Genomic DNA, 16,601 nt, shown 5'->3' with positions numbered 1-16,601 from the left:
CACAATTCCCACTACTTTACATTTTCATGCCGGAAACGGAAGTCGAAAAGAGATAGTTTCAAAATCTAATTTTTTCGACAATATCGCATTCAAAGATCAATTATTTTGAATACCTTTCAATCCGGAATTTTTTGTAATTCACTTTCTCTGTTTTTTTCGGTTTAAATAGGTAACTTTTTAAAATAAATTAGGCTGTGGCTATTTGAAATTGTTTTAAGCAAGGACGCTATTTTGCTACTATTACGAAAAAAATGACGCTGAGGACACTATTATTAAATCAAAAAAACGAAATTATTAACCAATCAATATTTGTCAAACAAAATAGTTAAATTTTCAATCAAAAAATTGAATTTTCAAACGATAAAATTAACTTTCTACCAGAAAAGAAGAATTTTCCATAAAATATGCACATACATTTTTAATTAACTATTTGAATTTTCAACTAAGAAGATTTTCTACCAAAGAAGACGAATTTTTTACAAATGAAATACATTTTGAACAGTGGATGTGATATTATTTCGAATTTTATTTGAATAATCTTTAGTTTATATTTTTTAGCATTCAAATTTTTTTGCATTAATAGTTGAATTCTAAACCAAAAAGATCAATTTTCATCAAAAATGGAGACGTTAAATTTTAAACAATAATATTTTACAAATTTAAAATGGAATAGGAAAAAATTATCAAAATTTTGCTCATTCAGGGCATATAAAATTTTTGCTCATTCAGCAAATAAAAAGTAACGTAAGTACGACGATGCAATTGTAAACCAAATAATTTGTGCAACTTTTGTGTATTATTACTACTATATCATAGGTTGATTTGGAAAAAATGTACTCTTTCAATCATGTGTGTTTTTGTATGGACATCCTCTTTGCGTCATCCACATTGGACGCAAGTTACTTAAGATGTATTGAACGAGTTTCAAAGACTTTCAAAATCATTAAAAAAGGTCATAAATCAATTAAATAAGTAACTTAAAATAATTTCCAGTAGGTTAGAGTAACTACAAAAATTGTTAATAATGTTATAAAGAAATTAATTCACAAAAGTAATTTTTTCGTGATTCGGTATGATTAGCTAATTTTAACCCATAGTTTTTGTATAAAGTATCACAGATAATGATGTGTGCTTACAATTAGTTAAGAATAGATAATAGTTGCCAATTATTTAATCATTTTTTATTTAAAAAATGCACATTTGGACCATTTTTTCATGAATATGATTGATTTTTTTTCCGGAATCAACTTGAAATGTCTTACCAAAGACACCTTACTGTAATATTTTTCATAGTGATCGAAAAGTGTTGATTATTTAAACAAATTTTTTATACAATTTCACATTTTGACCATTTTTTCATGCATAGGCTTAATTTTTTTGCGGAATTAATTTGAAATGTCTTGCAAGAGAATGCTTGCTGTCCTATTGTTTATAGCTATTCGTGCTTCAGTGAGTGAAAATCGAGCTCACTTATTGGTGATTGTGATACTCTCAGCCATTTTTGACTTATGTGAACCTGAAAAGGGCCGTTTTCAGGTAGGCATTCGTGCTTCAGTAAGTAAGAATCGAGGTCACTCATTGAAGATTGTGATACTTTCAGCCATTTTTGACTCATGTGGCCCTGAAAAGGGCCGTTTTTAGGTAGGCATTTATGCTTCTTCCTTGATTCTACTTTTCTATAACTGCTTATCAAAGGGTCCGAATGGAGCAGAAGATGATGAAGAACATCTAGGTTCGTCATTTGTCTGTCAGACATTCTGTTGTTATTAGCTCTAACTTTTCTAAAGATCTTATTGCTTCCCTCTTGCGACTCTTCTGAATACTAACCAATTGGTAGGTCAAAAAATTGAATTATATCACTTCCGTGAATAAGCAGCTTATGTACTGATGGTGACATTTTATACGAAGGATAAAGATTTATGCAAAGATCAACGGTTTCCAAACAGTAAGTCTTCAATTTCGCACAATTAACTATCCGTCCGCACGTTATAATTTGCAATATATATTATCATAGAATCTGGTGATCAGATCTTGATCCAAACCGGTAATTTTAGCAACCGATTTAGCTTTTCCCAAAAAGGAACGGCCAACATTTCCGGTATTTGTTGTTCCATAACCCTGCTTCACCACATCAACTGTTAAACCCCGTTTCAATCTTAATTGTATCTGAATACGTTCCTTTCTTGATTTTTCATTTCCTTTTCTTCCTTTTTTCTTGCGGAAAACTTTTTAAAATCCATATTGTAGGAAACATGTAACAAATATTCCAGAACACGAATCCAGGCATGCAACGTCGAGAGACCAAATTTATAATGTGCCTCATTGCATGGAATTTTAGCTACATATGGTAAGTTGTTAACATGTTTTGCTCCAACTCCACAAATATTGCAGCGAGAAGATGCTTTCTGTCCAGTTAGAATATAACATACCTTTCCATCAATCAGCGTACCCTTCAAGTCAAAGCTGATATCAAAACTCATTCCACTGACATCAATGGAATAGGTACGAACTTTTTCCAGCAGCTTTATGTGATAGTTGTACTCTTCTTTACAAGAGAATCAGTTTCTTTAAGGAAATTAAATTTAATTGCCCTGCAGAAATTGACAGATGAAGGTATTTTGTTCGTCCAAATAATATCATCATCTGCTTTTAATTGTGTGTGTGTGTGTGTGTGTGTGTGTGTGTGTGTGTGTGTGTGTGTGTGTGTGTGTGTGTGTGTGTGTGTGTGTGTGTGTGTGTGTGTGTGTGTGTGTGTGTGTGTGTGTGTGTGTGTGTGTGTGTGTGTGTGTGTGTGTGTGTGTGTGTGTGTGTGTGTGTGTGTGTGTGTGTGTGTGTTGGAAAAAGTTACGTATTTAATTCTAAAAACAATTGGAACATGTAGTAAAAGCTCCGAGGAATACACATGAATTTTTATAGATTTTTGTTAAGCTTTTAAGATTGAAAAAAGAACAACCGGGCATAAACGGCCCACCAGTGTGACGGAAGCAGTAAAAAATCCTGTGTGACGAAGGGTTAAGACGTGTTTTGTAGCTGTATGTGATTCTAGGGAGTTATAAAGGTTCGAATAAAATTTGTATTCCTATTTATCGCAAAACATACAAACACGTCGGCAATGGCTGAAGATATTTGGGCAGACTATTTAAATTCCTTTCTTAGTAATCATTATTAATAATTATACATTAAAGCTGTTTAAAGAAATTTATACATTGAAATGCATGTTTACAAACCATTGTTTTTTTAATAAACGTCAGACAGATATAGTCAATCTATGCATATGGGGGAAATTCTGCGAGCAGGACCCTATTGAAAATTCCTATACAGGTTCCTATATGGAAACCTGCATAGGATCCTACATAGGAACCTATATGTTTCACCTATTTACATTAAGGGAGCAATATTTAAACTTTGTTTTAAAAAACATTTTTCTTATTCAATAAAAAATTATTTTATCCTGGAATATAATGAAGAGCTGCTAAAGAATCAAATTTTTTTCTCATTTCATGCTACATCCCCATTATACTCCCCTACGGCCTACAGCCTTGTCAGGCTGGAATTTATTAGGAGTGTACTGAATAATAAAATCTATTTGAAGAACGTACTTAGGGTCAAATTACGCAAAAATAATATCACGGAAGGAAGAAACCCCTGAGCAAACAGATAAGTTATATCACCGATGAGCCCGCAAGTTCTGGTACATTTCATTTTAGATAGATTGTACGTTATACAAATCGATAGGTTGTTGAAGATTGGTCCAAAAACGAGGATATCATCATTGAGGTAGTTGTCACGCGACAATAACATTTAAAAGTTAACGCCCAGATAGATGCAAGATATGACAAGTTCTCCCCTAACCACTGGTGAACAATTTTAATTGAGTTTGTACACTCGCATAGAAGCGTCCTATATACGAATACACATATTCACAGTAACAGTTCGTAAGGGAACGATAGTGGCAACGTCGCATTTTCGTTCTTGGAGAAAATTGTTTTGACATCGTTGACAATTATAGAGACTCATTCTCTATGGAATTGTGGTCTAAGAAATATTCAGTGACAGTGTTGCCACATCGTCACTTGCTACCCCTACTATGTGCCACGCGAGAACAGAAACATTATTCTTTACAACATTATATCTCTTATACTAAACGGTCAATAATTGTTATTTTAAAAAATAAAATCTGCAAGATATTTTTCTTTATATCTGTAGTTTCTAAGCTCAATGGTAAGCTTCGTTCCCATAACAGTCTTTGTAATGTGGTGATTGCCCATGTTAGCTATGGGAGACCCATGCAAAAAGTACTAAACATAATTGATCGTATTTGACTTTTGAAACGGTCGAATCAGCTGAATAGGGTATGAATCGTTAGATAACAATATCTTCTACATATTCAGAAAATTTGAGATAATCCGTAAGTAGGGTCCCATTTCGGCACAACTACCTTAATGTAAATTTTTTTCACCAAGTAACTAACCTTCATTTTGGGAACCTCAAGAAATGTGTCAAAAGCTGACTCGATTGGAGAACTCCTTTAAAAGTTAGCGTGGCTACAACATTCAGGTAACCATTATACATTCAGACAGACATACATACAGACACCGATAAATTTTTGTGATTTTCAGATTCTGTGAGTGCCGAAATGTAAAGATCCGTTAAAACCAGAGATAAACAATTTTGACGATTACATTACACTCTCATGAATGAGAATGTAAAAATGATTCTCTTTGATGTTTATTTATTTTTGTTTATAACTAAAATAGCAAATAAAAGTGTAAAATTTTTAAAGGCTCGATTTTCTGTCTATATTTTAGTATAAAGTTGCTGCAAAATATAATTCATTGTTTAAATTATTTTTTTAAACATTTTATTAAGAATAGAAAGAAATATTTTACACATTAAAAATAATTTTTACAAAGACAAATTTGATAAAAAGAGCATAATAAGCACCAAAAACTCAATACCCAATCTTTTCACTTATGGAGATGTTGTGTAACTTATGGAGGTATTTTGAGGTTAAAATTTGAAGCGTAATTTTTTATTTGTATTCTACAGCTATTTTGAAGAAAAATGTCAAGAAGCAACTCAACACGCCTAATATTAACGATTCTGTCCAAAATGTTCAAAAACGTATTTTCGCCATGTGAGAAATACAGTCGTGTTAAACCTAACGGGGTTGACGTAACCCCTAAATATTAAATTCTTTTAAAACAAAAAAATACGTGCTGATTCTTTTTATTGGAACAAATTTGGAGTGTGAGGGACACAAATTTTAAACAAAAAATTTGCAATGTGTTTTTGGATCACTGTATTTTGCATACTTGATTTACCATTCTTCTTCTTCTTGAAGCAATAGAAAAAAGTTACGTATAGTTTGATTTGCTGCTATTTCAAAAACTTACGGCGACCAGTTATAAGAATTTTGTTTAAAAAGGAAGAAAATGAGGAACAAAAAGGTTATTTTAATCCAATTGAATTCATCTTTTATATACCTATGAGATGAGAATATTAAAATCGTTCGACAAAAATAAAATTAAATCATAATTAATAAAAATTTAATTATATTTGATATTAATCTACATGCAATAAAACACAATAGCTATTATAGATAAATTATTTCATATGGTAAAAAATATTTCAAGAACCTATATTATAAGGTTTTGTGGATAATAATTGCTTTCAATGTGTAATACGAATTACATTATACTATGTCTAAACTACGTCCTTTCCAAATAAAATCCATTTAAAAGGATCATTAATTTTTAAATTATAATTCACTTGCACTTTTCTTAGATATACAGTTTCATTCAGTGAAAGTGCTTCAAAGTTCGTAAATAAATTATCAAACAAGTCAGCAACATTTAGGTTCTTTAGAGGTAGAAGCCAATCAGCTGGTATACTTTTTAATTGGTTATTTTTAAGGCCAAGGTATTTCAACTTCTCCATATTATTGAAGCTATTAGGCTTGATTTCCTTAATTTTATTACCATGCAAATTGAGATGCAATAATTCCTTCATCGCCTTGAAGTCTTCTGGCACCAAACTTTCTATTTGATTTTTCTCTAGTATCAAGATATTTAAGCCGGGTGCATTTTTTATTGCAGGAACTTGTGTGAGAAAGTTTCGAGTTAAATCTAAAGTCCAGAGTTTTAACATAGAGTCCAGAATTTTTCCATCAAAATATATGATACTATTGTTTGCTAAACTTAATATTCTAAGTTCCGGCAAATCATAAATATCGGAGCTGGAAATTCGATCCAATTTATTATCACGAAGTACAAATTGCTTCAGATTTTTCAAATTTTGCAATGATATTTGAGTAAGAGATACTTCATTCAAGAATATGCGATAAAGGTTGGTTAGATTTTTCAATATCAACGTTTCAAGTGGATTTTTATTTGCTGATACTTGTTCAAGTCCATTTTTATTTATCAAAGTTAAGTTTTTTAGCTTATTGTTATCAATATTGAGAAAATTGAGCGAGTCATGTAAACAACCAAAATCACTTTCACAATCTAAGTTGCCACGTTTGTAACAGTCTATCAAATCTTCTTCGAAACCCACAAACTTAATTTCATTATCATTCAAATATAAATTTTTTAAGTCAGGGAAGTCAATATATTGTTTATATTTAAACGTAAATACAAATTGCCTGATACCGTTCTTCCTTAAGAATAGGGTTTCAAGACTAGGATATTCGCTAGGCACAGAAAACTTGCCCAAAGGGATATCATACGCATTATCCAAAACCGCTACCTTCAAATTTGGATTGTTGCTGCTAAATAGCAAACTTTCCTCACGAATCTTATTGTTTGCATAGTTTAAATAAATCAAGTTAGGATGCCTATCAAATAAAGGAAGCTTCCATCCTTCAAGGGCACCATCCTTTAGAATTTTACACGTAATGTTTGGACTGTCTGCATAGTATTCATGATACTCTATCTTTCTCCTTGCAGAGTTCAGGCTATTTTCATCATTGCAGAGGCTTTTTTCTATATCTTCAACCAAAATACATTTTACCACACTGGAGAAATATAGAAATAGGCTTAAGCAGACCAATTTTTTCATTTTTATTCTTGATGTCTGGTAACCTAAAACAAAAATTTTAATATTGTTTACTCTGAAAATGGTTTCTGTAATGGTCTCTGAGAAAATTTAAGGTAAAAATATTAAGTGAAATCTAAAATTAAGCGAAGTAATTTGGTGTATGAGAGTATTTCTACTGTCAGACAAAATTAAAATATTGAGTTCAAATTTTTAATGATATTGTACTCTAATAAAGTATTTAAAAATATCCAACTCAACATAGAACTTTTAAATAATATGTTGCAATGAACGCACTTGCATACATTTTAATGCAATCAGTAATTTAATTTAGCAGAAATAAAAAAGCTATCTTGGATATTGTACTGTAAACACTTAATAAATTCACTCTTTTAAATTCAGAGTGTGCTACATCCAATTAGGTTTTAAATTGAAGTATTTATAAAGTGTATTTTTGATAAATGTAACCATATAAATTATTTTTGTAGTTTGAAGGTAATTTTAACATTTTTTTGAAATTTTCACCATCAACTGATTATTTCCAGTCTGAAAAGGAGAATTCACAAGTCGGCAAAAAATTTTTGGTAATTAATTCCTATATAAAGTAGTAGAAAAATATATTTTTTCCCTAGAAAAATTCTTAATATTAGAATTTTCTTATCATTTTTGTTGTTGACGGTAACAAATATTCAATGTTTATTATTTTTTACATTTAAAATCACTTTGAAACAAAATTAATTTCAATGACGAGAAACTCAGTATATGACTGAAGAATGTTTTTTTTTTCTATAAAAGTGCTTATAATATACGTAATACTAATTATTAATATTTAGTCCTGTTTCCTTATGAACATTGTTATTATAGAAAATTCCAAAATTTTATTTTATGCGATAAAATATTTGATTTTACATATAATTTTTGTTTATAAAAATGACAATATTTATGTTGCTTGGTGCACCTGCATTTATGATACCCCATTTTATTTAAGTCTTTTCTTCAGCGATAGAAAATAATATTGTTAGAAATGCTACTTTTTACACTTTGTTTGTTAAATAATGATAATGTTTTGTTGCAAATTCTTATTTTTTGGTACAATTCAACTGTGATTGATTTCAAATAAAAATATTTTTTTGTGAAGATAAGTAGTTATAAATTTAACTACCTATTTGAAGCTTGAACTATTCTGGTAGAAAGTTCAACTGTTTGGTTAAAAAGTACCTTTTTTTGATGAAAATTCATATTTTCAGTTGGAAAATGTAAGTGTTCTGTAGAAAATTCATCTTTTTGGCTTGAAAACCCAACAATTTAGCGTAATTTTGTTTCTTTCTTTATCAGAAATTCGGTTTTTCATTTCAAAATATATTGCTTTTTGTTTTTTCGTTTTAAAATATATCACTTTTGGTAAAAAAATATCATTTATTTGTTAGAACTTCAACCATCTTGGTAGAAAAATAATCTGATTTGATTGAGGATTCATCTATTTTGTCAAAAATTCGTCTTTATTGGTTCAATTCAACTATGATTGACTTGAAATAAAAATCTTTTTTAGTTGAAATAATGTCTAGATCTATCATTTTTTGCTTTCATAATTAATTTTTCGTGAAAAATTTATGTATTTTTTTTTAATACAACTATTTTGGTAGAAAGTTCAAATGGTTTGTTGAAAAATAACGACAATTTTTGTTGAAAATTTGTTGTTCAAAATTTAATGTAACTCGTTATTTCAAATTTAAACTGTTTTAATGAAAAATGTGACTAAAAACTTTTTTACTCTGTAAGAAGAGAAGAATTCAGAAAAATTCAGAATCTGAATTTTTCAGTAGGAAAGAAAGCAAAATCTATTCTTTTTAATAGACTTGGAAAAGTTTAATAGAAGCCTATTAAGGGGAATTAAAAAATAAAGGAATGCAAAAGAAAGAATAGAAAGACAGAGAATAATGTCACTTTGAAGACGAAAAACCTAGTCCTTTTAGTCGATCAGTTATAAATATAACATAATTATGTTAATAGAAATAATTTGTAGTATTGTCATAGAATATTTTTATTATTTTGTTTAAAGATAAATTAATTTTGTTTACTTTACATAACATTAATTATTGAAATTATTATTATTATTTATTATGTTATTAAATCTATAATTTCTTCAAACAATACAAAATATTATAATTAAAACTACTCCATCGTTATGGCAGACAAAAAACTGAAATTTCCAAACTTATATTTCACAATAACGAATAGAAACTATGCATGGGCACATATTTTGTGGATAGATTAGAACGCATTAAAATAATGGCAAATAAAGAAAGCGGAATTAAAGATAACCTTCTCAACAAAATTGAAATTTCCAAACTTATGTTGCACACGGAGGAATAGAAACTATGTAAGTGCACATATTTTGTGGACATATTAGAGGGAATTAAATAAGTCCAAAATACAGCATGTAAGTATAAATAATTAAAAATAACCATGAAAGAGTGTCTACTGATTGGATTAAGAGGAATTTAAAAAGTGGAAAATATAATCGCCTGCATAGAATACGACACAAGTGTCAATCGTTAAGGAAATAAAAAAGAATTGGTTACGGAGATCTTTCATTGGGCACTTCTCCCGATGGGAAATTAGCCATTCTTTCATTTAAATTTGAAAAAATTAATTTTTTTCTATTCTTCTCTTCTTATCGAGTAGTTGACAATTCAACTCTTAAAAATTCGTATTTTTGGTTGAAAATTCAACGATTTTGTTAAAGATTCATGTATTTTGATGAAAATTCAATATTTTTACTTGATATTGTAGCAGTTTAAAGTGTTTTAAATTCAATCATAGAAAATACGTTTCCCCCGAAATTGTAAACATTTCAGGCTTTGATGCAAAAAAGCTGAATTTAATTGAACCAATTTGAAAGTATAACAATTATAAGCATTATTTTCTACAGTTTTAATTATTTAAGGAGGTCTTAACTTGAATCTACATTCAGTTAAAGCCTTAATAAAGCCTTGACGGTTTCTAGATTGTGGTTAAAAACTTCTTAAGTGATTTAAGATATTATTTTAGGAATGTCCGAATTTGCCCCACATGCCTGAAATCACTCCGTTTGTTGGTACCTTAATTACCTTTGCTCTAAAACAAAGATATTTCATATATACTTCGCGTATGTGTTCTAAATTAGTTATAACTTACTACCATAAAATGTATAAATTCTCACGTCTTTATTGAATTTTCGAATAATTTGTTAATTATACAAGATATTATTTCATTATTTACCTAAAACTTACAAAATTTCTGGATACTTCAGATTTCGTAGATTCAATACACTTGCAATAATTTCAGTGACTCGAAATTGAGTTCTTACGATCCGAACGAAATCGTGAGCAGATTTGAACTATATTTATTTTTGGATCTCATCTCTCCCCATGTGGTCCATATGCCGTTTTCAGATTCCCCACTAAATCTTGTTATTTTGAAAGTATAATCTTCAAACTTATTTGATAAAATATTTTTCTTACCAACTTTTTTTTCAGTTTTAAAGATGAAACGAGAAAAATTACGCCGAAATCTTCCATTTATATAACAGATCTCGTAACAGAAAAAATACTTTGAAAAAATGTTCCTTTGTTGAAAGTAGATATCCCCCTTTTGCGTAGGAGTATAACAGAAATATTATTTTACAAATCTCACAGTGTATCTGGTAATGTTTCAGTAAAAAAAGTAAAAAACATTACGTTATAGATTTAATATTATAATGCTAGAAAAAAAGATATCAACAATTAGATCCAATATTTTGTACTGATAAATTAGAAAAATAAAACAAGAACATTCTGATAATAAAGTTCAATAATTCATGGTAAATCTAATGGTCAAAAATAAGTTTCAATTTATTTGACCCTGCGTTCTGCAACACATGCTTGAATGAAAATTGTAAAGATTACGGCTTAGATTACCGAGTCATATGTTTTTGAAAACTCACTTCGAAATTCCGGTTTAGATATAAGCAATTGATTATAATGTAAAAATATTAAACGTGGGACGTTTAAACAATGAAAATTAAAGGCTTATATACAAAAGTCATTAATATTTATAATATTTATAAATCAGATTCTCGAGGTTGAGGTACTGTTCCAATCACATTCCATTCACGCAAAGCTGAGAGGATGCGATTTAACTTTGTCATCCATTCGATCAGGTCATGAGTGGTGTCACATTGTAAAAGATGCCTGAAAAATAAATTTAATCCTCAGTTATTTTCGTAGAACTATTTGGTACGAATATTATTCTTTTTCTTACAACCTTATTATTCTAAAGCATCTATATTCGATTCATAATTTATTAAACTTGATTTTCAGTTTTTTTAAAAAATTTTCATTGAAAACCCTATAGGTTTGAAGACTTTATAATTCCGGAAAAAGAAAATAAGAGTTTTCTATCAAATCCATGCTAAAGACGGTATTTTTGGTCATTATTGCACCATCAATAATTTTTAGTAGATAAATTACGAGTTTTCAAGTATTTTTTTAATCTTTTAAATTTTTTAAATGTTTATTATTTATATAACCAATTTTTTTCCTCCTTCAAGTCGTGAAAAGTTATTAGCTTTCGAGATAAATTGTATAAGTTAGATGAATATCAAGAGTAGTACTTTTTTCCACATATTTTGTAATTATTTAAACAATTTTCATTTGATCAAACTATTGTCTCTGCTTGCAATCGTAAAAAGTTATTTTATTCTAGAATTTATGACAAACAACTAACGAAGGTTGAGAGTAATATATTTTTTAATCATATTTGGTCATTATTCAAACAATTTTAATTTGCTTAAACAATTGTTTTCCCCCTAAAGCGTGAAAAGTCATTTTCTTGAATGAATGACAAAATTAACAGATATTAAGAGTAATATTTTTTCTTAATGATATTCATTAATTTTTAAATAATTTGCATTTGTTTGAACAATTTGTACTTTTTTAAACCATTTCTTTCCTGTAAATCGTAAAAAGTTATTATTTTCTGCATTTAATGACACAGTTAATGGATTTTAAGATTACTTTATTTTTGTTTCAGATATTTAGCGAATATATAAACAATTAATAATCATTCACTAGCGCCTTTTTACAGGGAAGGTGGAAGAAGGTCTAGTTTTTTCGAATCTCTTACGCTATCTCTCTCATTATTCAGAATTTGCTTATCTTGAAACGTATACCATATATTAAAAAAATTAAATTTTTCTGAATAAAGTATAGTCTAATTTTCTCCTAAAATCACCCTTGTAGATTATTGAAATCTGAAAGTTAAAAATAATGTTTTAATTGTTTTTCTGACATAAGCAATTACTAAATAATAAGCGACATAGTGCAAGAGATTCAACAAAACTAGACTTTTCTCCACCTTCTCCATGAAAAGTTGCAGATGACTGATTATTGTTTACATAATTACGAAAAATCTGAAACAAAAAAATATTACCCTTAACATTCGTTAGTTGTGTCATTAATTGGAGAACAAAATAAAGTTTCATTAATCCCAGAACATAATAACTTTTTATGCTTTACAGGGCAAACAAATTGTTTAGACACAATAAATCGTTTAAATAATTACCAAATATTTTTTATAAAATACTTCTCTTGACATTCATTAAGTTTGCATCATATATCCCGAAATACAATAACTTTTCCGGCTTACAATGGGGGGGGGGAGGATTGCTTACACAAATAATAATTATTTAAATATTTCAAAATTATTTTAAAAATACTTGGAAAATATCCACTTGTCGATTCAAAATTATTGATGTTCAGAACATTAAAAAAAATACCGCCTTTAGCACGAATTTGATAGAACACTGCCATTTTGCATTTTTTGGGGAATTTTCGTGCACAATAAAAGGGAATTGCCGAGTCAAAATCAAAAGTTATTGAGTGTGAAATATTCCTTGAAACATTTCTTAAGAGTTTACTGTAAATTTTAGTTCACCAAAAATTTACAACAAGTACTTCTTTTTATTTTGTTTTGGACCAACTTGTATGTATCTAGAGCAATACCCATCACTATTTGTTAATTTCAAATAACAATAAGTTGTGATTCTAAAAAAAAAACTTTCTGGATTTTTGAAGCACAATATCTTTCAATTTCTTCTTTCGATTTTAATTTTAAGAAATTCAAATTTGTCAAAATTGTGATTACCTATTTCTTTGGAAAAAATATTAAAAACCCTAACATATTATTAAAAACTATATAAGTTGCATGTAAAATAAAGCACCTATAAGAAAAAAGCATTCTCATAGAGCAGAACACTTTAAGAACTTTTGTAATTTTTGCTTTCAATGTGGGATTTTTTCAGATTTTATTAAATTTTCAAAAATAATTTTTGTACTTCTCCTTTGTATATTACGATATCTTTATTCAGCCAAAGTACTGTTGAAACTTACAAAATTAGGAATTGTCAAAATATCCATTGTATAAATCTTAATATTTTATAAACCTTTTAGCATATATGGATCTCTTTTATCTAAATTAATTTTCATTTTACTCGATATCCCCTTTACCAGAAATAATTTGGAATTTTGTTGAATTACTTTGAAACTGATTATTTCATTTTTATTTTCAAAATGACATTAAATATTTTTTCTAATTATAAAAACTATTTCCTTAAACTATGAGGATGAAAATTTGTTAATAAACTTAAACGGATTCTCGAATTTTCTTATATTACACTTCTTTAGAGATTCAAACATTATTGGCAAAAGTTACTGGAAAGTAACATTTGCAAAATACAATGTTTTGTTCTTGAAGTTCATATGGCAAGAAAGGCAAAGTTTTGTGTATATAGTCGAAATAAAATTCCCTAAATACTTTTAGATAATTTTTGGATGAAAAATGAGGTTGAAATCAAATTATATGCAAATCTATGAGTGATGAAATGGACCACGTAAATTATTTGCCAGAAAATTTAAATTAATTACTATGCAACGCAATAACTGAAAATGAGGTAACCTACCCTACTGGAATAAAAAAAGATTTAAAAATATACAACTTAGGGTATTGATAAGGATATAAATATTCTATACTTCTCCGTGGGTCACTTTATATCCCTAAAACGCTATATTCTCCTATCACCAATCATAATAATTTTCTATCTCTTCTTCTATCTATTTTCATTGTCTTATTTTTACAATTAAAGAAATGCCCATTCTATTAGAATAAAAATTATTATTAAACATTTTATAGCTACTTGTGTACTTTGTGTCCTTTTTCCAAAAATATTCTTTTTTTACTTTTAATATATTTTTACAGCTAAAGTTTATTACAAACCTGTAGATATTTGTTGGTTAAAGAACTTTTGTCTTTTAATTTAGTTCGTCTCTCGTGTCGTTTTTCCAAAAATTTAATTTTTTTACTTTTAATCTAATTTTTCACTTTCAATTTAATTACTTTAATTAATTACTTTAATAATTAATTAATTACTTTTTTTTAATTTTTTACTTTTAATCTAATTTTTTACGACTTAAGTAAAAACTACGTGTCCTATCAAAAAGTGATTTATGGTAAATTTTTAGATTTTTTAAGGGCACGCAATTTTAATTGAATCATTTTTTTCGTGTTTTGAATAGTTTGACCGCAAAATGAAATTTTGTATTTTTCATTATTTTTTGTATGATCAAAATTTGAATTTTCAACTTTTCGACAAAATCCAAAAAGTTGTTATGTTATTTTGTAGGCTTTTAAAAATTAAAGTTTTCTTCTCTTGAGTTTTTTATATCTTGCGATTTGTGACTTAAAATGTTCATTTTAGTTTGTTTTTTTTTTTTTTTTTTTGATAATGCTATAACTCTGATAATGTTCTTTTTATCGAAAAAAGTTATAGGGATCAATTGTTTGAGTTCCTGAATACTATGAATAACCGTACATAGAATTTTTAAATCTTAAAAAGATGGTCTTAAAAATTTTTTAAATGCGCTTACTTTTTGAATTTTTATCCAAAAAATCTAATTTACGAACTCGTTCTTTCCTTTTAGGCCTTAAAAAAGTGTGGCCTTGTTAATTTAAATTAACGTCTATATTATCCTATCCCTTATCTTTCCATGTCAAAATTTTTCTATCATCTACCCTACCTCTATCAACGTCTATCTTTTTCGATCTCTTTGCAAATCTTAATTCACGTCTGTCTTTTTCCACCCCCTCTTCTCTATATATCTTATTCTGGCCTTGATCTATTCATGTTTAGAGTTGGATAGTAACTTGTTACAAGTAACTAAGTAACTGAAAAGTTACGTTATTTATAACTTGTAGGGTAATTTCGTTACTATTTTTATAAGTAACTCGTCACGTAGATTAGTCACGATTTTTGCAATAACTTGGAACTTTAATTTTAGTTACTCTGAATTCACTTTGAGTTGCTTGTCAGTCACGAATTAAAAATTATTCTTTTTTGGTTCAGGATTCAGCTGTTTTATTGGAAATTCGTCTTTTTTGGTTGAAACAATATCAGATATTATATGTATCGTTAATAATTCATCTATTATGATTGAAAATGTAACTACTTGGTTGAAAATTCAACTATTTGGCTACAAAGTAACTTTTTTGTTGAAAATTCATATTTGAAGGGTTGCAGTGCAGAACTAGATAAACAACAAAATTGGAATTTTTCAGTAGAGCGAAATAATATTCTGTAAAATCGAATTCAGAATTTAAAGATAAAACAAAACTTCACTCTCGAGTTAAAGTGTTTCTGAATTAGGGTGAACAATGTATGATTTAAAAAAGTATCCAGTTTCTAGAAACAGAATGTGAAATTTTACTATCTCAAAGTGACAGAAAAAAAACTGGAACAGCCTCGGTTATGAATAGAGATAAAAAGTGCAATTTTCAGTTTAAACAAAAAACAAAAAAGAACTTTTGAGCTATTGAGTTGCTAAATGGAGAGAAGATGAGTTTTATTAGAAAGATTTAACCAATTCCGCGACAAGCATTCTTTAAGTAGCCACTAAAAATCTTTTTATTCAATTAAAAATAATAATAACAAAGGCTTTCGCCTGAAATATGCGGGAAAGCTGAAAATAATAAAAAAAGTTTTCATCCAAAAAAATTATTCTATTCCGGGAAAATAAAGATTTATTGTTTATCTTAAGAACTATATAAATGTGGCTTTTTGTAGAAAATAGTGATTTAAGAGTTTGCGTTAGAATTTTATTGATACTTTGCTGTTGAAAAAAGTGGAAAATAGTTGTATTTAACCCTTAAACGGCCAAAACGCCACTACCGGTACACTGTTTTTCAACGGCCAATAACTAAGACTATTCGACACTAGAAAAAATTGAGACACATATATTTTTATTGCTTAAGATCTCTTCTTTCCGACGGTGCCAATTAAATTTCTCAAAAAATTTTCTTATTATCCCAAAATGCAGTTTAAACAAAAAAAAACGTGATTTTTCGTGTCTATTTTTTTTTTTGTGAACCATTTTCCAAAGCTTTTCTATTCTGTAATTAACCTGGAATCTCACTAACGAGTGGAATAAATGTCTAAACTTTGAGAATCCATGGTTCAAAGATCGATTTTTCGTTTTAGTATTTTCAAAATG

General features: G+C 28.4%; 2 protein-coding genes across 3 annotated transcripts in view; both read right to left on the bottom strand.

The window, feature by feature from the left end:
* Window positions 1-5,680: 5,680 nt before the first annotated feature.
* On the bottom strand, window positions 5,681-10,772 carry LOC117172391 (leucine-rich repeat-containing protein 15-like). Of its 2 annotated transcripts, none has more exons than XM_033360262.1 (2): window positions 10,300-10,772; window positions 5,681-7,085 (listed from the first exon to the last, which is right to left on the bottom strand). In XM_033360262.1, exon 2 carries the CDS (start codon window positions 7,060-7,062, stop codon window positions 5,707-5,709), a length of 1,356 nt encoding a protein of 451 aa, XP_033216153.1. In that variant the 5' UTR covers window positions 7,063-7,085; window positions 10,300-10,772; the 3' UTR covers window positions 5,681-5,706. The 2 variants fall into 2 exon arrangements, with proteins under 2 accessions (XP_033216153.1, XP_033216154.1); XM_033360263.1 differs by having other exon boundaries at window positions 10,311-10,772.
* A 114-nt stretch (window positions 10,773-10,886) lies between these two features.
* The window catches only part of LOC117172390, an 18,219-nt gene continuing 12,504 nt past the window's right edge, over window positions 10,887-16,601 (bottom strand). The window contains exon 6 of the mRNA XM_033360261.1: window positions 10,887-11,249. Within this exon, the coding sequence (XP_033216152.1) occupies window positions 11,120-11,249 (130 nt within the window). The 3' untranslated portion in view covers window positions 10,887-11,119. The remainder of the gene's footprint in view (window positions 11,250-16,601) is intronic.

The sequence above is a fragment of the Belonocnema kinseyi genome, chromosome 5 (assembly GCF_010883055.1).
Source record: "Belonocnema kinseyi isolate 2016_QV_RU_SX_M_011 chromosome 5, B_treatae_v1, whole genome shotgun sequence".
Lineage (NCBI taxonomy): Eukaryota > Metazoa > Arthropoda > Insecta > Hymenoptera > Cynipidae > Belonocnema > Belonocnema kinseyi.
The sequence above is the reverse complement of the archived record's forward strand: the minus strand, read 5'-3'. Positions and strand labels throughout refer to the sequence as shown.